At 37.9% G+C, this 20,973-nt stretch overlaps 1 protein-coding gene across 1 annotated transcript in view; it reads left to right on the forward strand.

The window, feature by feature from the left end:
* The window catches only part of ZC3H12B (zinc finger CCCH-type containing 12B), a 227,076-nt gene that overhangs the window by 170,820 nt on the left and 35,283 nt on the right, over window positions 1–20,973 (forward strand). Inside the window, exon 2 of the mRNA XM_053699224.1 lies at window positions 18,965–19,785. Within this exon, the coding sequence (XP_053555199.1) occupies window positions 18,965–19,785 (821 nt within the window). The remainder of the gene's footprint in view (window positions 1–18,964; window positions 19,786–20,973) is intronic.

Raw genomic sequence — 20,973 nt, forward strand, 5'->3', positions numbered from 1 at the left:
TGTAAACTGAGGGCTACCTGGGTATATGTTTATATAGTTGTTTAAAAATACACCAGATTCACGCCCCAATATATGTGAGAAATAGATAAGAGCTTGAAGGGGTAAGGGTAAATCTATGTAGCAAAACTGGAGGAGTCTTATACCCATCTGAAAAGGTAGGGTTTTAGTCCTTCCCTCATTAAAATGTGGATAATATTTCTCTTGTAAGATGTATCGAGTCCACGGATTCATCCATACTTGTGGGATATTCTCCTTCCCTACAGGAAGTGGCAGAGAGAGCACCCACAGCAGAGCTGTCTATATAGCTCCTCCCTTAGCTCCCCCCCAGTCATTCTCTCTGCCTGCTTAACTGCTAGGAAGGGCAAAGAGGAGTGTGGTGACAAAATCACTGTTCCACAGTGGACTCTGCCAATGAGGCAGGACCTTCTAATCCAAGGTCCGTTCAAGCATCCAAATCTAATTTCTCTGCGTCTGACTGCTTGGAGATTGAACACCTGATTCTATCAAAGCGTGGTTTCTCTGAGTCGGTCATTGATACCCTGATTCAGGCTAGAAAGCCTGTCACCATGAAAATCTATCATAAGATTTGGCGCAAATATCTTTGTTGGTGTGAATCCAAGGGTTACTCATGGAGTAAGATTAGGATTCCTAGAATTTTGTCTTTTCTCCAAGAAGGATTGGAGAAGGGATTATCAGCTAGTTCCTTAAAGGGACAAATATCTGCTTTGTCTATTCTTTTACACAAACGTCTGGCAGATGTCCCAGACGTTCAAGCGCTTAGTCAGGCCTTGGTCAGGATCAAGCCTGTATTTAAACCTGTTGCTTCACCCTGGAGCCTAAACTTGGTTCTTAAAGTTCTTCAAGGGGTTCCGTTTGAACCTATGCATTCCATAGATATTGAGCTTCTATCTTGGAAAGTTTTGTTTTTAGTAGCTATCTCTTCGGTTCGAAGAGTTTCTGAGTTATCTGCTTTACAGTGTGACTCACCTTATCTTATTTTCCATGCAGATAAGGTGGTTTTACGTACCAAACCTGGATTCCTTCCGATGGTTGTTTCTAATAGGAATATCAATCAGGAAATTGTTGTTCCTTCGCTGTGTCCTAATCCTTCTTCAAAGAAGGAACGTCTGTGGCACAATCTTAATGTGGTTCGTGCTTTAAAGTTCTACTTACAAGCAACCAAAGATTTCCGTCAAACATCTTCATTGTTTGTTGTCTATTCTGGTAAGCGGAGAGGTCAAAAGGCTACGGCTACCTCTCTTTCTTTTTGGCTGCAAAGCATCATCCGTATGGCTTATGAGAATGCTGGCCAGCAGCCTCCTGAAAGAATTACTGCTCATTCTACTAGAGCAGTGGCTTCCACATGGGCTTTTAAAAATGAGGCTTCTGTTGAACAGATTTGTAAGGCGGCGACTTGGTCTTCGCTTCATACTTTTTCCAAATTTTCCAAATTCGATTCTTTTGTTTCTTCGGAGGCTATTTTTGGGAGAAAGGTTCTACAAGCAGTGGTGCCTTCCGTTTAAGGAACCTGTCTTGTCCCTCCCTTCATCCGTGTCCTAAAGCTTTGGTATTTGTATCCCACAAGTATGGATGAATCCGTGGACTCGATACATCTTACAAGAGAAAACAGAATTTATGCTTACCTGATAAATTTCTTTCTCTTGTGATGTATCGAGTCCACGGCCCGGCCTGTCTATTTAAGACAGGTAGTATATTTTTATTTAAAAAACTTCAGTCACCACTGCACTCTATAGTTTCTCCTTTTTCTTCCTAGCCTTCGGTCGAATGACTGGGGGGTGGAGCTTAGGGAGGAGCTATATAGACAGCTCTACTGTGGGTGCTCTCTTTGCCACTTCCTGTAGGGAAGGAGAATATCCCACAAGTATGGATGAATCCGTGGACTCGATACATCACAAGAGAAAGAAATGTATCAGGTAAGCATAAATTCTGTTTTATAGACCTAGAGCTAGAATTAGCTTCATGGCATATCTGTGAATTGTGGAGTATATTACAACAAACAAAATTGCATAAGAATTTAAAATTTAGTGTCTGGAACAGAAACTGCTAATTTTTTTTTGCTAGAGAATAAATAAATACTCCGGGCTTGCAGTCTTTTTTGTTTTTTGTCTTTTGTCTCTTTTTGTGTCTTTTTTGCCTTTTGGTCTTTCTGTCTTCTAGATATGTACCTACCAGTTCTATATGTTCACTATGATTGATCTGTGTTTTCACTTTTGTGATTGTTTACAGTGTATTAGGTATTAATTAAATTGTATATGTATTTGTATATAGTTTGGTGTAAACAGTAGATGGTTGCCTTGATAACCATTTTGGCACAATTTCTGTTCACTGGGGGGAGGGTCTTAGAGGGTATAAATGTTTGCTTGTCACATTTCATTGTTGGTCTGATGAAGGGGAGCTGTCCCCAAAACGCAAGTAAATATAAGCTACTATTGCTATTTTTTATGCCCAGTGAGTGCTGTCTTCTATTACACACACACACACACACACACACACACATATATATATATATATATATATATATATATATATATATATATATATATACTTTTTTTTATATATTCACTTTTAGTTTTTGATTGCCCAGTACTTACATACTGCACCATAATTTGGTTTTGTTTTTCTCCATTCTATGTGCGCTGAACTCTGAAACTCAACTCCATACCTTTTTCCTTCACATTCCATTTGAAGATAGTAGAATATTCAGAAACTAGCTGTCATTGAAATATATCAGGAGGAACTAATTAGAGCAAAATAACCATTTGCAACATACACAGCGCAGATCAAGAAACACCCAAGCAACACTATATATATATATATATATATATATATATATATATATATATATATATATATATATATATATATATATATATATATATATATATATAAATATACACACACACACAGTATCCCACAAAAGTGAGTACACCCCTCACATTTTTGTAAATATTTTATTATATCTTTTCATGTGACAACACTGAAGAACTTACACTTTGCTACAATGTAAACTAGTGAGTGTACAGCCTGTATAACAGTGTAAATTTGCTGTCTCCTCAAAATAACTCAACACACAGCCATTAATGTCTAAACTGTTGGCAACAAAAGTGAGTACACCCCTAAGTGGAAATGTCCAAATTGGGCCCAATGGGGAGCAGGTGTGTTAAATTTGGTGTTATCGTTCTCACACTCTCTCATACTGGTCACTGGAAGTTCAACATCGCACCTCATGGCAAAGAACTCTCTGAGGATCTGAAAAAAAGAATTGTTGCTCTACATAAAGATTGCCTAGGCTATAAGAAGATTGCCAATACCCTGAAGCTTAACGACAGCACGGTGGTGTACTGCCCAGTGTCAGAAAGTTGTGTCTCAGTCGCAGGTCATGAGTCTTCCAGCAAGATAATGACCAGAAGCATACCTTAAAAAGCACCCAAGAATGAGATGAGAAGAAAACATTGGACTGTTCTAAAATGGCCTTTGATGAGTTCCAATCTGAAAATCTTTAAAAAGAACTGAAACTCGCAGTTGGGAAAAGGCACCCATCAAACATGAAAGAACTGGAGCAGTTTTCTCAAGAAGAGTGGGCCAAAATCCCAGTTGAAAAGTGTAGAAATCGTATTCAGAGCCACAGAAAGTACTTGATTGAAGTTGTCTCCAACGGCTGTGCTCAGAAATATTAGGTTAAGAGTATCAATATTTTTGTCTGTGCTATTCTCATTTGTTTAACTGTTTAAGGTAAAATGTGAAGTTTCTGTTCTATTACATTTGAGATAAAGAATGGCGAAAATCAATACATTTATCAATTTTTACATAGTTTAGAGAAAATTGTTCTTTTTTCTAAGAAAGTGGAAGGGTACCAATACTTTCAGTCACATCTGTACATACATATTTATATATTATACTTAGACATTTTGCTATACTGAAAAAGGTTTGTAAAGGTGACTATACAAAGTGTAATACTTGAATAGGGAAGTTGGCAAAACAAGAAAAAAAAACAGCTAAATGTTATTGCTTCATCGGGAACTTCCTAAAACACTTAAAAGGTGTGGCCTGGCTTTATGACTCATTCTGAGAAATGAAAATGAATTAAACAATCTTTAGAAACAGCAAAATGTTAAAACAAATCACATGTTTTGATGTCTAATTTAAATTCTCATATGACTGCAGACAATAATCACATCATTTTTAAGCCCTAGTTACCGTTCCTTATATTGTCTTTTTAAAACCACATTGTCAGATAGCCCTTTATGAGCTAATCATTTCTTTTGTTCATCAACTATTTGTATAAATGAAAGTAGGTCATTAGTTATTATAACTGCTTTTTATACATATATTTTCTTTTCTGCATTCTAATACAAAAAATATGTAATGTCACTAATCTTATTTGATACATTTGTTGTAATTGTCATTTTAAAAATATTGACCTAGATTACAAGTGGAGTGCAAAAATATTCGTGATTTTGAGTGCTAACAGTGCAAGATAAATCAATAGTGATCATATTCCTGTGCTTGTATTACAAGGCACAATAACATCTGGAGGTTGGATAGTTAAACCACACTAACTTCCTTTCCCAATAGACTTCTATGGGACACAATACAGATGCCTGTTCTGGCCTCGCTCGGATGCTCATGCAAAGGTGAGCTTGGCCAACTGTGCTAAAGCCTAAGGTGCGTTAAGAAATACTTTAAATACATTTAGAAGGACATTTTATTTTTAAGTGTGCGTGCGTGTATGTATGTAAGGAACCATACAACATCAAGTCTTATTTCATCAGGACTTTTTAACAAGATGTTCCATAATATCTGTGTCTTCAGTCACATTCTGTTTGACATTATCCTTATACTGTTGATCATTTAATAGTCTTAGAAACTTCATAGCTCATGTTACATCTATCTATGTATGTACGAAACACATATAGTAGCTAGTTTATCCACTGTAGTGGTGCTCTATATATGTCGTAGCTATTGCATGCCTGCTTAGTTTTGTTTAATTTTAAGGAATAAAAGTCATAGCTTTTTGAGGAGACCGAGGTGTGTCAGTAGCTTTTGTGTCTGGATACAAATGTTTCAGCCTTTAATCTACATATTGGAACAATCAGGAGTATATGTTGGTGAGTGCTGTATTCCCCTACTTTACACATAGTATACTCATATAGCTCTGCTATGTTAAATATTTTTCTTTTTAAAAATATTCTGAATTTATATATATATGTGTGTGTATGTATATATATATATATATATATATATATATATATATATATATATATATATATATATACAGTACTGGGCAAAAGTCTTAGGCCACTATTAGATTTGTTGTTTTAGCAATGGTATAATGACCATATATAATTATTTCTCAGTCTCTTTATTAGAATACAACCAGAAAATACAGGATATTTGTATGCAGTATTAATAAACAGCTTTTATAGGCTAAAGTGGCAAGTATTTAGTGTGGCCTCTGCTTACCCTTGAGCAATAGCAGGAACTTGGGTCTCGTAAACCTAAATGGAATGGAACCCTTATTAATGTAATTGCTAACACCTGTATTTGCCCTGCTATTTCATGTTAAAATGACTGCTGTGAAAAAGGTATATTACACCAGGTTTGTGCAAGACATGCTTGAGCATTACATAATTTAATTAATTGGAAGCTTGCTAATAAGACAAACTTTCAATTACATCATTCCATTCAAAATGCCAAAGATCACAGAATTTGACAGACAAAAAAAAAATCATACTTTTGCACAGTACTGTGTGTGTGTGTGTATGTTAAGTGCACCCATACATATTCTACACTGTTAACAGACTACCATGCCTTTTGATACCCTATATGGGTATATAAAACAACATGAAAAAGGAATTTAATACTAAAAAATGGGGGGAAATTTAAAAAATAACTATAAAACATTTTTTGCAGTTTTCTTTATAACAATTTCTACAAAACTAGTGTAGCTAAAGAAAAATACAATGAAATAGATTAATTATGTTGTCTTACTTTTTGACCTGTTATGGATCACAAAACATTGAACAAATTCCATAAAGTTCCTACGTTCAAGATGGAGACAATTCGCTCTTTGCTTCCTTTAGTTCAGGAGGGTCAGTTTATATAATCCATAGACTTAAAAGATGCTTATTTGCACATGCATATACACAAGAATCATGTCAAGTTCTTAAGCTTTGCTTTCTTAGACAAACATTATCAGGTTGTTGCCCTCCATTTTAGTCTGGCTACAGTTCTCAGAGGTTTTACAAAAGTACTGGGAGCTCTGTTGTGAGTTCAAGGAATTCCTGTAGTTCCTTGCTTGAACGACATTCTGGTTCAGGTTCCTTCTTCTCATCTGGCTGTTTCTCACACTCTGATGGTTCTTCAGTTGCTTAATAGTCACGGTGGGAAAATAAATCTTAATTAACCCCTCAGACTTGTGTGTCTTTTCTGGGGTTCCTAATACATTTCTTGAAAATGTCCTTGTCTCTGACAAATCAGTGCAGACTGAAGCTGCAACAGGCCTGTTCGCTTCTGCAGTTGAAACCTCTCCCTTCCATAGCTCAGTGCATGGAAGTGGTGGGTCTCATAGTGGCTGCATCAGATGCAGTTCCATTTGACAGGTTTCATCTTTGGACCCTTCAATTGCAGATGCTGCATAAATAGAATTGGGGACCATAAAGATCTGACTTGAATTGATGGCAGACTCACCAGTCCCACTTTTCTTCGTCCAGTTGGAGTTGTAATTTCCACAGATGCCTGCCTACTAGGTTGGACTGCAGTCTGCTGGTTTCCGAAAGCACGGGAAGTTTGGTCTCCTCAAGAGGCAAGTTACCAATAAATGTTCTAGAACTCAATGCATTATTTAGGGCTCTCCGGAGTTGGCCCGACCTCAGACACAAATCTTATTTGAGACTCCATTCAGACATTGTCACGTCAGTGGCTTATGTAAATAATCATGGAGAAACTAGCAATCCCTAAGCAATGAGGGAAGTTTCCTGCATCATTATTTGGACAGAATGTTATCATTGCAGGATCTCTGCAGTACATATTCCAGGTGTGGGCAATTGGGAGGCAGACTTTATAAGTCGCCAGTCTCTTCATCCAGGGGAATGGTTTATGAATCGGGAAATGTTAGACCAAATAGTGTGACGTTTTGGGTCTGACATATTTCCTCTGTTTACGTTGCTTTCCAGGGTGATAGCCAGAATGAAATTCTCCGGTTTGCAGATCTTGTGCAGATATCCTTGTGCCTGCCTTGGAGACTTCTCTAAGAAATGATACTTTCTCTCAAGGTTTCTTTTATCAAGATCTCAGATCTCTGAATTTGACAGCATGGTTTTTCTGACAAGGTTATTGATACCTTAATTCACTGTTACCAGACGTATTTATCATAAAGTCTGAAAAATCTTTTTTGTGTGGTTTTCTCCCAAAACTTACTTTTGGAATTCTTTTAGAATTCCTCTAGTTCTTGGGTTCCTGCAGGAAGGCTTAAATAAAGGTTTATCAGCCAGTTCTTAGAAGGGTCTGATTTTCTACTCTTTTTGTTTTGTCTCATAAGAAGACTGCTAAAATTACTTAGTTTCAGGCCTTTGTTCAGGCTCTAAATATAATTAAATCCATTATTCATCCAGTTTTTCCTCCTTGGAATCTGAATCTCGTTTTGAGGGTTCTTCAAACCCCTCATTTCTTTCTTATGACACAGTGAGTCCACGGATCATCTTAATTACTGTTGGGAATATCACTCCTGACCAGCAGGAGGAGGCAAAGAGCACCACAGCAAAAGATGTTAAATACCACTCCCCCTACCCACAATCTCTAGTCATTCTCTTTGCTTGTATCAGTTGCAAGGAGGGGTAAAGTTAGGTGTCTGATTCTTCAATCAAGAGTTTGTTATTTTTTAAGCAGAGCAAGTTTGCTCTGGTTTTCTTTGGGGTTTAGCCATAGTCCATGTCAGTCTCTTCAGTAGAGCAAGTAGTGGCTTTTAAGCATTTGGGAACTTGTGGGGTATAATCCCCACTGGGCCTCCCAAGTAATTTCATGCTCATTGGTTGAAACTTTGAGTAAGTTTACTCAGCCTTTTCTTTTTTCCACAGGTCCATGTGAGGTAGGAAGCCCCTGTCACACCAAGTGAGCTGTCCTGCTGCCGACAGATTTTTGAGGTAAGTGCCTATTTCTTTCCCTCTTTCGATATAGGAGAATTTGGCACTTTGACAGTTAATTCTGTCTAAATATACAATCAGTCTTCTAGGTTAACAGTTTATTGTATGGCAGTTTTGCAGGCACTGGTGATGTTTGGCTCAGTTTATTATGTTTTCACTTTGGTGTACATGCTTTTTGTTTGTATATTAATGGCTACCGGGAGGTTTGTTAGGCCATGCCAACAATAGGTGGGCTTATCTGAGATAGCAAGGACGTTTTTGGCGCCCTTTTAGCTGTTTCCTGTTGTTCCTGGATGTTGCAGCTCTGTTGCATAGCTCCTCAGAGGTGGTTCAACTTTCTCTCCGGTGCGGCTGTATGGGGGTTTGGATAATTTTCTGACTTTGTTTCCGGCAGCAAGGAGGTCAGGTAGGCATCTCAGCAGAGCTTGCTGAGGTGTGGAGGTTGCCTGTTGTTTTTTTGTGGGGCTGTTGCTCTGTTTATATTTAAGTTTCTGTCTGAATTTCAGGGACTATAACGTTTGTGTCTCTTTTTGCAATCATTTTGTGAAAAATTGTTGCTGCAAGATTTATTGTGCAGTTTATTTAAGGATTTTCTAGTTTGAGGGGGGAAAAAAGTCTGTTTAAAATTTAAAGGGACAGTAACGTTTTTTTGTTTCATTAAAATTCTGATTTGAACTTAGAATTTTTTATTGATTAAGGTTTTTCCTTTGGAATAAGATGGACTAAGAGGCCTCACAAGCTGTTGCTTCTTCTCTATGTTTAAATACTAATGTTGAGCCTCCTATCCCTTTTTGTTCCTTTTGTATTGAGAGAACATTACATTACAAGGATAGACTTTTTTGATTCTGAGCCTTCATTGCCTAGAGCGGATGTTGTTCAGGAGTCTCCTGTTCAGGCTAATCCACAACTTTCTCCTCATACGTCCCAATCTTCTGCAGTGCCCTGTGTTTCGTCTCAGGTTGGTTTTTCTTTGCAGGATACGGCTACCCATATATCCTTGGCAGTATCTGAGGCTTTGTCTGCTTTTCCTATGTTACAGGGGAAGCACAAGAGGAAGTATAAGGTTTCTGATTCTGTTGCAATTGTGTCTAGTGTTTCTTCTCATAAGTCTGAGGAGGAAGATACTTCAGTAGCATCTGAGGGTGAGATCTCGGATTCTGATAGTGTAAATCCTTCTTCTGAACCTGAGGTTGTTTCCTTTAGGTTTAAGCTGGAGCACCTCCATTTGTTACTCAAGGAGGTTTTGTCTACCTTGGATGACTCTGAGATGTCAGTCATGGTTATTCCTAAGAAATCTAGTAAACTTAATAAGTTTTTGATTTCCCTTCCTCGGTGGAGGTGGAAGTTTTTCCTATACCAGATCGTGTTTCAGAAATTATTGCACGAGATTGGGAGAAGCCTGGGATTCCTTTTTCCCCTCTTCATTTTTTAGGAAGATGTTTCCTATTGCTGATTCTTTTAAGGAATCTTGGCAGATGGTTCCTAAGGTGGAGTAAGCAGTTTCCACTTTGACCAAGAGGACCACTAATCTTATTGAGGACAGCTGTTTCTTTAAAGATCCTATGGATAAGAAGTTGTAAGCTTTGCTTAAAAGGATTTATGTTCACCAGGGGTATCAATGGCAACTGGCTGCATTTATTGCTACGGTTACTAGTGCGGCGGCATATTGGTTTGATGCATTGTCTGATTCTATTCAGCAAGATACTCCTCTTTAAGAAATTAAAAATAGATTCAAGGCTTGGAAGTTGGCTAATTCCTTTATTGCAGATGCTTCTCTACAGGTCATCAAGTTGGGAGCTAAAATTTCTGGTTTTGCCATTTTAGCTCGCAGAGCTTTATAGTTAAAATCCTGGTCTGCGGATGTGTCCTCTAAGTCTAAGCTTTTGCCTATTTCTTACAAGGGTAAGACCTTGTTTGGGCCAGATTTGGCTGAGATTATTTCTGATATTACTGGAGGGAAGGGGCATTCTCTTCCTCAGAATAAAAGAAATAAACAGAAGGGTCGGCAGAGTAATTTTCGTTCCTTTCATAACTTCTCTGGTAAATCTTCCTCTTCTTCCTCCAAGCAGGAACAGTCCAAGCCATCTTGGAAGTCAAAGCAGTCTTGGAATAAGGGGAAGCAGTCCATGAAGCCTGTTGCTGTCTCAAAATCAGCATTGAGGGTCTGCCCCCGATCTGGGAATGGATCTTGTGTGGGGCAGATGCTCTCTTTCTTCGCTCAAGTTTGGGTTTGAGATGTTCAGGATCCCTGGGTGGTAGATATCGTGTCCCAGGGTTACAAACTGGAGTTCAAGACTTTTCCTCCCAGAGGCAGGTTTCTTCTCTCCAGGTTCTCTGTAAACCAGATAAAAGGAGAGGCGTTCTTACATTGTGTTCAGAATCTTTCCGACATGGGATTGATAGTTCCTGTTCTGGTTCAGGAACAGGGTCTGGGTTTTTATTCCAATCTCTTTGTCTTTCCTAAGAAGGAGGGAACTTTCAGACCTATTTTAGATCTCAAGAGTGTAAACAAGTTTCTCAGGGTTCCGTCTTTCAAGATGGAAACTAATCGTTCCATTCTTCCCTTGGTTCAGGAAGGTCAGTTCATGACCACAGTGGATCTAAAGGATATGTATCTGCATATTCCCATTCACAGGGATCATCACAGGTTCCTAAGATTTGCATTTCTAGACAAACATTTTCAGTTTGTAGCTCTTCCTTGTGGTCTGGCAACAGCTCCCAGATTTTTTTCAAATGTTCTGGGAGCATTGTTGGTGGTGCTTCGATTGAAGGGTGTTGCAGTGGCTCCTTATCTGGACGACATTCTAGTTCAGGCTCCATCTTTTCAACTAGCAAACTCCCACACAGAGTTGTTGTTGTCTTCTCTGCGCTCCCACTGTTGGAAGGTGAATTTAGGAAAAAATTATTTAATTCCGGCTACAAGAGTGGTATTTTTGGGTACCATTATAGATTCTCTAGAGATGAATTTTTTTCTGACAGAAGCAAGAAAGTCAAAGATTTTCAATACGTGTCTTGCTCTTCAGTCCCTTCCTCGGCCGTCAGTGGCTCAGTGCATGGGGGTTATTGGTCTGATGGTTTCAGTCATGGACATCATTCCGTTTGCTCGGTTCCATCTCAGACCTCTGCATTTACGCTTGCTTAGGCAGTGGAATGGGGATTATGCAGATCTATCTCCAAAGATTGTTCTAGATCAGATGTCCAGAGATTCTCTTCCATGGTGGTTGTCTCAGGATCTTCTCTCTCACGGAACTTGCTTTCGCAGACCTGCCTGGGTGATTGTAACCACGGATGCCAGTTTGCTGAGCTGGGGTGCTGTCTGGGGTTCATTAAGGGCCCAGGGTCTATGGACTCGGGAGGAGTCAGTTCTTCCAATAAATGTTTTGGAACTGAGAACAATTTTCAATGCTCTTCTAGCTTGGCCTCAGCTAACTTCAACCCAGTTTATCAGGTTTCAGTCGGACAACATAACGTCAGTGGCTTACATCAATCATCAGGGAGGAACTGGGAGTTCCTTGGCCATGACAGAGGTAGCCAAGATTATTCAGTGGGCGGAGATTCACAATTGTTGTCTGTGTGCTATCCATATTCCAGGGGTGGACAGTTGGGAAGCGGATTTTCTGAGCAGACAGACTTTTCATCCGGGGGAGTGGGAACTTCATCCAGAGGTGTTTTCCAGCTTGATTCTCTGTTGGGTCAGCCGGATTTGGATCACATGGCATCTCGTCAGAATGCCAAGCTTCCGAGGTACGGGTCGAGGTCAAAGGATCCTCAGGCTGTTCTGATAGATACTCTGGCAGTTCCTTGGACTTTCAGTCTGGCATATGTGTTCCCTCTGTTTGCTCTTCTTCCTCGGGTCATTGCTCAGGTCAAACAAGAGAGGGCATCAGAGATTCTCATTGCTCCAACGTGGCCTTGCAGAATCTGGTTTGCAGATCTGGTGGAGATGTCTTCCCTTCCACCTTGGCGTCTTTCATTAAGGTAGAACCTGCTTCTGCAGGGTCTCTTCCTTCATCCAAATCTCGTTTCTCTGAAGCTGACTGCTTTGAGATTGAACGCTTGATTCTTTCTAAGCATGGTTTTTCTGAGGCAGTCATTGAGAATATGATTCAGGCTCGTAAACCTGTGATTAGGAAGATTTATTATAAGATTTGGCATAAATATTTGTATTTGTGTGAATCCAAAGGCTACTCGTGGAGTAGTTAGGATTCCTAGGATTTTGTCTTTTCTCCAGGAGGGTTTGGAGAAAGGTTTATCTGCTAGTACCCTGAAGGGTCAAATTTCTGCTTTATCTCAGCCTGTGTTTAAGTCTACTACTCCACCTTGGAGTCTTAATTTGGTTCTTAGAGTCCTTCAACAGGCTCCGTTTGAACCTATGCATTCTTTGGATATTAAGATGTTATCTTAAAAGGTTTCGTTTCTGGTGGCTATTTCTTCGGCTTGAAAAGTTTTGAAGCTTTACAGTATGAATCGCCTTTTCTTATTTTTCACTCTGATAAGGTAGTTCTGCGTACTGCCTTGGGTTTTCTTCCCAAGGTTGTTTCGGATAAGAATATTAATCAAGAGATTGTTGTTCCTTCTTTGTGTCCTAATCCTTCTTCTCATAAGGAGCGTTTGTTGCACAACCTGGATGTTGTTCGTGCATTGAAATATTATTTGCAGGCAACGGATACTTCTCTTTCTTGTTGTTTAAGGAGTCAGCAGCCTCCTGAGAGAATCACTGCTCATTCCACGAGGGGTGTTTCATCTTCTTGGGCTTTCAAAAATGGAGCTTCCGTAGATCAGCTTTGCAAGGCTGCGACTTGGTCATCTTTGCATACTTTTTCTAAATTTTCTAAATTTGATACTTTTGCTTCAGCAGAGGCTTCTTTTGGGAGAAAGGTTCTTCAAGCAGTGGTGCCTTCTGTTTAGGTTAACTGTCATGTCCCTCCCTTATCATCCGTGTCCTCTAGCTTGGGTATTGGTTCCCAACAGTAATTAAGATGATCAGTGTACTCACCGTGTCATTAGAAAGAAAACATAATTTATTCTTACCTGATAAATTTATTTATTTCTTGACATGGTGAGTCCACGGCCCACCCTGTTTTTCAGACAGTTTGCTTTTCTATACACTTCAGGCACCTCTGCACCTTAGATTACTTCCTTTCTCCTTTCCCTTTGGTCGAATGACTGGAGATTGTGGGTAGGGGGAGTGGTATTTAACAGCTTTTGCTGTTGTTCTCTTTGCCTCCTCCTGCTGGTCAGGAGTGATATTCCCAACAATAATTAAGATGATCCATGGACTCACCGTGTCAAGAAATAAATACATTTATCAGGTAAGAATAAATTATGTTTTTAAACCAATACATGGTTTGGACCTTCAGTTTTTGTCTTGGAAGGTACTTTTTTTTTTCTAGCTATTTGTTCGACTAGAAGAGTCTCTGAACTTATAGCTTTGTATTGCAATCCCCCTTTTCTGATTTTTCAGGCTGTTCTTCGCACTAGCTATTCTTTTCCTAAGGTGGTATTCACAAATCCTATAGCAAAAAGAACAGCGTGCAAACCCACATCAAGGTAGACGTTTTAAGTTTTATTGTACACACAACGGTTAAAAACACAAGATAAAAATTATAACAAGCCTGTAGGGTCCCAGTTTAGGTCAAAAGGATGTCTTTAGTTACAATCCAATGTTTATACACCGTGGTCCTCCTCTAATACCAAGCTTTCCTTTAGAGCCACATCAAGCTCTGCCCCCAACATGTTTTTTCATCCCTATGCAAACTTTTTCAAGAGGAATTCCAACCAACTCCTCTTGAAAAAGTTTGCATAGGGCGGACGAAACGTGTTGGGGCGGAGCTTGATGGTGGTATTAGAGGAGGATCACTGTGTATAAACATTGGATTGTAACAGAGACATCCTTTTGACCTGAACTGGGACCCTTTCTTCTTTCCCTAAATTGGGATACAGGCTTGTTATAATTTTTATCTTGTAAGTGTTTTTAACCATTGTGTGTACAATAAAACTTAAAACGTCTACCTTGATGTGGGTTTGCGCTCTGTTCTTTTTGCTATAGGATTTGGTGACACACCTCTGAAAGCAGCTGCAACCCACGAACTGGAACTATTGGGAGAGCCTTGGAAACCTAACCTAAAAGGTCTTATTGAGACTATTTTGAACTCCTGTAATTATCACCACTTGTGGATTTGGATGTGGTAAATGTATCATTCATTGATCACTTGATAACCGTTGATATTTCAGTTAACACAGATTGCAAGTAGTACTGCCTTTTACTGTATACCTATGTAATTATTTGTTTCAAGGGAATTACTGTGTATAACGTATGTCTCTGAATGTGTAGTAAATAAGAGATTTGTATTTTGAAACATCACATCTTAACTCCAACTCTAACTCCAATTGTATAGCCCCATATAACATCTGTCATCCATTTAGCTGCGCTGTAAATACTCTGTTTTGGGTTAATTTTTTGGTATCCACAGATACTATCAATCAGGAAATTGTAGTTCCTTCTTTTTGTCCAGCTTCTAAGAATTCTAAGAAACGTCTTCTTCAAAACTTGTATATTGTAAGGACTCTTAAATATTATGTGGAAGCCACAAAATATTTCAGACTAGTCTATTTTTGTTAATTTTTATGGGCCTTGCAAGGATCAGAAAGCTACAGCTGTTACTTTAGCAACTAGGGTTAAAGCCTTAATTTGCAAGTCTCCTTTGATTGCGGGGAAAACTCCCCCTAAGCGCATTACTGTTCATTCCACTAGACCAGGTGCTACTTCTTGGGCCTTTCATTATGAGACTTCTGTTGATCAAATTTGTAAGGCAGCTACTAGTCTTCTTTGCACATTTTTTTTCTAAGTTTTATTACTTTTGATGTGTATGCTTCTTCTGAGGCTGCATTTTCCAGGAAAGTCCTGCTTTGATTAAATGTAAGGGTAAAAAACACAAAAAAACTTTATTAAAACAAAATTATAAAAATTAAACTTTATTAAAATAAAATGTATTAAAAAAAGTATATACAGGTGGCCCTTGTTTTACAACAGTTCAATTTACACAGTTTCAGAATAACAACCTTTTTTTTCCAGTCATGTGACTGCTATTGAAAAGCATTGAGAAGCAGTGCATTTATTAAAATAGCCAGTAGGTGGAGCTATCCGCTTGTGTTACAGCAAAGCCAAGCAAGCTGAAAATAATCAGTTTAACCAAACCTGAGCTATCAAGCAGATTTCAAAGGAACAAGATCTTCCTGTCTATAACTCAGTCCAGATTGGAATGCATAGAAAGAACTGTTTGCAGAAAAATGCAAGTGAAGTCTGTGTTTTGTGATTATTTTATAAGGTTTATAATGCTATTTAGCAAATGTTTTTGTTCATTTAACTTAGTTTAATTATATATTCTGTGTTGTGTGATTATTTTATTAGGTTTATAATGCTGTCTAGTATTTAAAGTCTTCATTCCAAAGCTTTTAAAATAATGTATTAGGTGTTATTTATGACAATTTTGAGAGGGGCCTGGAACCTATCTCCCTCACTTCCCATTGACTTACATTATAAACTGGGTTTCAATTTACAACGGTTTCGATTTACAACCATTCCTTCTGGAACCTAACCCCAGCGTAAACTGAGGGCTACCTGTAAAATCACTTTATTAAAATACATTTTACACTTTATTCACTGTATGTGTTCACTGGGACGGAAGGGGATGGGCCAAACAAGCCATTGTTAGGAAACAATGGCTTGTAATTTTTGACATGTGATCACCGTGATCAGTACTGACATTTTTGGCATTTTTTACTGTGCTGCTGGCTAGCCTCACATGCAAACTTCCAGCCAGCCAGCAGCATACAAATTGGGGGCACCTTACTGACAGGTATGGGATCACAGGCACACCCTGTCCCTGCGATCGCTAGCCATGTCCTAAGTATTCACTCCCCACTAAAAAGTAACTTTAAGCAGCCAATCAGGATGCTAGTCCCGGGACTTGCAAGGGATTGTGCGTCTGGTACAGTCATGTTATTTTACTATTCAGTTTAAGGAAGTTTACTATAAAATCTCACAAGATTTTAGTGGAATCGCAGCAAAGCAGAGCATGACCTCGGCCTTGCTGATGCTTGTTGGATATTGTGTGTTTTTTTGTTTTTATTTTTCTCAACTCGCAGCTAAAGTATAACTGTTTACAGAGCACTTGCTTTGGTGAGCTAAAGAAATTATTACGTAGAGATATTTTCATGTCAGCTTTATGCAATGGCTGTAACTATCCCTAATTGGCTGCATCAGAGAAGGAAACCTAGGTTACAATATGGCGAAACCTAGGTTACAATATGGCGTAACCTAGGTTTCAGGTTTTCTTCTCTGATGTAGCCAATTAGGGATAGTTATAAATAGATTGCTAGTGTGTGCAATAGGGCTGCAATTAACGATTATTTTCATAATTGATTCATCGGCCAATTATTTATTCGATTAATCAACTAATCAGATAAAAACAAACCTTTTTTCCTATATTTAAAATAAAATCCACATACTGAGTGTTACAAATATAAACTTCAGACTAAAACTTTACATTAACACAACTGTTTGTCCAATTTTTAAGCAGCAGAACAAATTTTTATAATTAAGCCAAGCAACACCTTGAACAGTTTCAAAAGAGGTAGAACTAGAAAGAGGTAGACGATCACTGTTTATAACATTCTGTTATTCACTCTTTCATTGAAATGCAAAATTGTCAACATGACCACATGTTCCTGGCTAAGGCTGGCTCTCTTGTTGTAAGCTATGCTGCCTGCAGCAGAGAAGAGCTGCTCAGGTGGTGATGAGGTGCTTGAGATGCATAAGTAGGGGTTTGTCAATTTAACCAAAGTGGGATATTTATCTTTGTTAGCTCTCTACCAATGCAAAGGGTTTTCCTTCTTGGCAATGGGCCTCTTAAAGTAAGTCTGGACTTCATTCTAACATAAAAATATATTGAATATCTATATGCAATGGTAAATAACCAGCTCTAAGGTTAGGGAAAAATATCTAGTCAGGTATTAAAAATGTATACTTTATAGAGGTTGAATTTAGCACATATTAAGAACAAAGCCTTACACATTTATCTATACAGTACAAATAATCAGCAATAGCAAGCAATCTGCTAATAATTGTGCAAACATATAATAGTGCACATCAATTCAAATAACAACTCCCATCAATCTCGGGCTAGGTGTAAATGACAAGCTCGGCACTATGTCAATGTAAAGCATAGTCCCAAACCACCTGATTTAATATTAACAATCCAAATGAGGACTCCTGTTTAATTTCTGGGTTGTACATAAGCCAGGAGTAGTTGTAAACTTATACTGTCCTGAAAAAGTGAAAAGTAAAAGGTAAACGTCTGTAGACGTTCTTTAGGCTAAAGGAATAACCATAAAACACAATACCATGTGCAGGAGCTCAGTGGAGTGAAGCAGCTGGTGCGATGCACAAACCAACTAATTGCAAACTAACTAACCAATTATGAGATTCGTTGACAACTATTTTCATAATCTATTATATCAATTAGTTGTTGCAGTTCTAGTGTGCAACCAATGGCTGTGTGGCATATAGCAGTTGGTAGGGAGTCTGCTTTTCCACTTTTCACAGGTAGTGAAAAACAAACAATTTTCAGAATTAAATTACAGGAAAAGGGGAGAAAATAAACAATGAAAGTATAAAAGTCTGCTGCAACGTTCTACTACTATATATAGTATAATCATATATATATATAGTAGGTCCCATAGTGATATTCTAATTATCTGAAGACATAAGCACTAGCATATCCAGTTTTCCAGGGCTATATTATATTTTATATTATATTTTTATTTTCTGTAACTACCTTCAGCTAATTAGGTCAGGGTTGGAAACATCCAGAAAGCACCATGTTTTTATGGCCTTCAAGTCAATGCTCAGGCCCAACCCAGCTACATAATATATTTTTTTTAAATAAAACTAACCAATGATTAGTCACTTTTTTGAAAAATGAGTCATTTTAAATCAACTACTGCATTATAGTAGGAATAGGTATCTCAGTGGTTTTATGTCTTCCAAGGATTGTTTTTTTGTTTTTTATATGGAAGGAGTATGATACGATTTCATTTTTATACGCAGTAATTTATTAGAATCCATTGCTGTAATCAGATTGGCTGAATAAGGTAAACAAATAAGGACAAGCTTTTGTCTTCATTATCCACTTTAGCAGCCTTGATGTCACAGAAATATGATTTCATTTTTTAGCACCTATAATAATTTTTCATATTTAATTGAGTGCAGTCTATTTCTAATTAGGATACAGCTGTAAATCTGTTGTATAGCATTTTGACAGTGTAGCTAGCTTAATCACTCAATACTTGTGACCAGGGGAAAAAATTGCCTTTTGAAATCTGTTCAGGTTTCCTTTTCATTATTTTGTCTTATATTCCTTTTTATTGCTTGTTTTCATACATTTGGAAATTATTGATTGCACGTGCTGGACTAACGTCAGTAAAGCATTGCAAAGGTCACTGGACAAGTTGCCTAATCTGCTTTTGACGTTTTTTTTTTCCCTTCTTTTGTAGCTTCTCTATTTGTAATTAAACATTTTGCAAGACATATATATTGTGGTAATTGAGTTAGCCACTAAAATCTGCATTTGCTTTATTTACTAAAAATTGCTAGAATAAATTTGATTTGAAAGAATCCTGCAAAAATGTTTTATTAAGTATTTGTTATCTTTTCTATAAAAAGAACAATCAAGAAATAATTTCTATGCGTCTCATCTTCCAAATATAAATTGACAGTTGTTTTCTTTGTTTCTTTGTAGGAGTACATCAAGTCTGTGTGTGTACCTGAACACACCAAACGAGAGAACCTCACCCCAGAGCTGAGGAAAGTCTTGCTCAGCATTCGGGATGCTATTGAATATGAGTCTCTAGCAGTTTTGAAAGTGAAAGAGAAAAGCTTTGAAATCTCTGGCCGCCAGCCAAACGTGATGACTGCCTGGTCCATGGTTAAGAAGCTGGGAATGGATAAGAAGAGGCCCTCTACAGAGGAGAGGGCAGCTGCAAATGAAATGCAGTACTCACAAGACCTGGGAGATTGCAGTGGTGAATCGGATGAATGGACCAGTTCAGAGAGTGAGGCAGAGCAACAAGGAGGGAAAAGTGGACTTAGAGGTTATGTCAATACCCTTTTTCAAGGTATGGATATCTCTAACAAACCACATAGACAGCTCTGCAGATCTCCATGTTTGGATCGACCAAGCTTCTCTCAGAGCAGCATCCAAGTCCCTATTGACCACCAACATAAATTTGATGAAGCTAAGAACAACCTTGAAAAAGAATACCAAGCAAAAATGGAATTTGCCTTGAAATTAGGCTATACTGGGGAACAAATTCAAGCGGTACTCAACAAGCTAGGAGCTGACGCTCTTATCAATGATATACTGGCTGAGCTAGTGAGACTGGGTAACAAGGGAGAGTCAGAAGCGCAGAGCAGTGCAAGTAATTCTGGTGGCAACTTGGTACCCAGAGGTCCATGTCCAAAGGAGATCGCAAGCCCTGAACTATCTTTGGAGGATGAAGTAGTAGATAATACAGAAAACCTCAGGCCTATTGTTATTGATGGAAGCAATGTAGCAATGAGGTACGTCCAGTATTTTACAAATTAAGACTTTTTATGGTCAGCACCCAGAGAACACAATTTGTTTGCGTTGAGCCTTGTTTGCTTTGACCATGGAAGTGAAAATTAAACGTTCAGGATTCAGATAAAATTGTATGTTCTTTCCATTTTTCTTCTGTTCTCTTGTGTCCTTGGTTGAAACTTGGCTCATTCCCATGAGAGCATACCAGGGTAGGCACATGAGTGTGCATGTGTCTGAGCACTATATGGCAGAAGTGTTTGTAACAATTTTATACATATAGTCCTCAAAACGTATTCACGCTCCTGAGATTTGCTGCCATGGAAAGTAAAGTATATCAAAAGGAAAAGCCTTTTTTGTTGTTTTTTTTAAATTGTACGCTTTATTGGAATCATAAAGTTTAATTTTCAATTTCATGTCCATTTTAATTGTCATTATTCTTCTGAAAATGTCCTACCTTGTTGTGCTATCACTTTTTAAGTTATAAAAGCCAAGATATATATATATCTAACCCTAATATACTTGTATATGGTTTTATACCAAGGGTGTCCATACAGTAGTGCGATGGAGTCTACTATTTTTGTGAAGTTTGTCAACATGACCTATTTACACATGTGCTAAACATTAGAAAATCGGAGCTTACTGATCTTCTTTGTATAACACAGGGATTTATCTTTTCATCTCTTTATTCACCTTTTTATAGTGACATAAAACTCAGCAATTTTCTTTCATGATTTAGATAAAAGCATACCATTTTAAACAACTTTACAATTTACTTTTATTATTTAATTTGCTATGTTATCTTTATATCTTTTGTTGAGAAGCATTCCTAGGTAGGCTTAGGATCAGAAATGCACTACTGGGAGCTAGCTACTGATTGGTGGTTACACATATATGCCTTTTTTTTGTTTTGTTTTTTTGTTTATTTTTTTTTTATTAGGGTACTTTAGACAGGCATACAACGAGTATATAAATACAAAATAGATTGCCATGCAACACAAAAGGTATCATATACATTCTGACTTGCAGGGACAGTATAGTTAATTTTTAGGAACTGGTTATAAAAAAGATGGCAATATTAATACAAAGTACCTGTTCATGAGGAAACCTTCCAAAATTACTATAGAAGGCCAATCTTGGACCTTAAGTATGCAAACATGGATAAATGTATGAAAGGTTAGAATGGAGTGCGG

This window comes from Bombina bombina, chromosome 1, assembly GCF_027579735.1.
Source record: "Bombina bombina isolate aBomBom1 chromosome 1, aBomBom1.pri, whole genome shotgun sequence".
NCBI classification, from domain to species: Eukaryota; Metazoa; Chordata; class Amphibia; order Anura; family Bombinatoridae; genus Bombina; species Bombina bombina.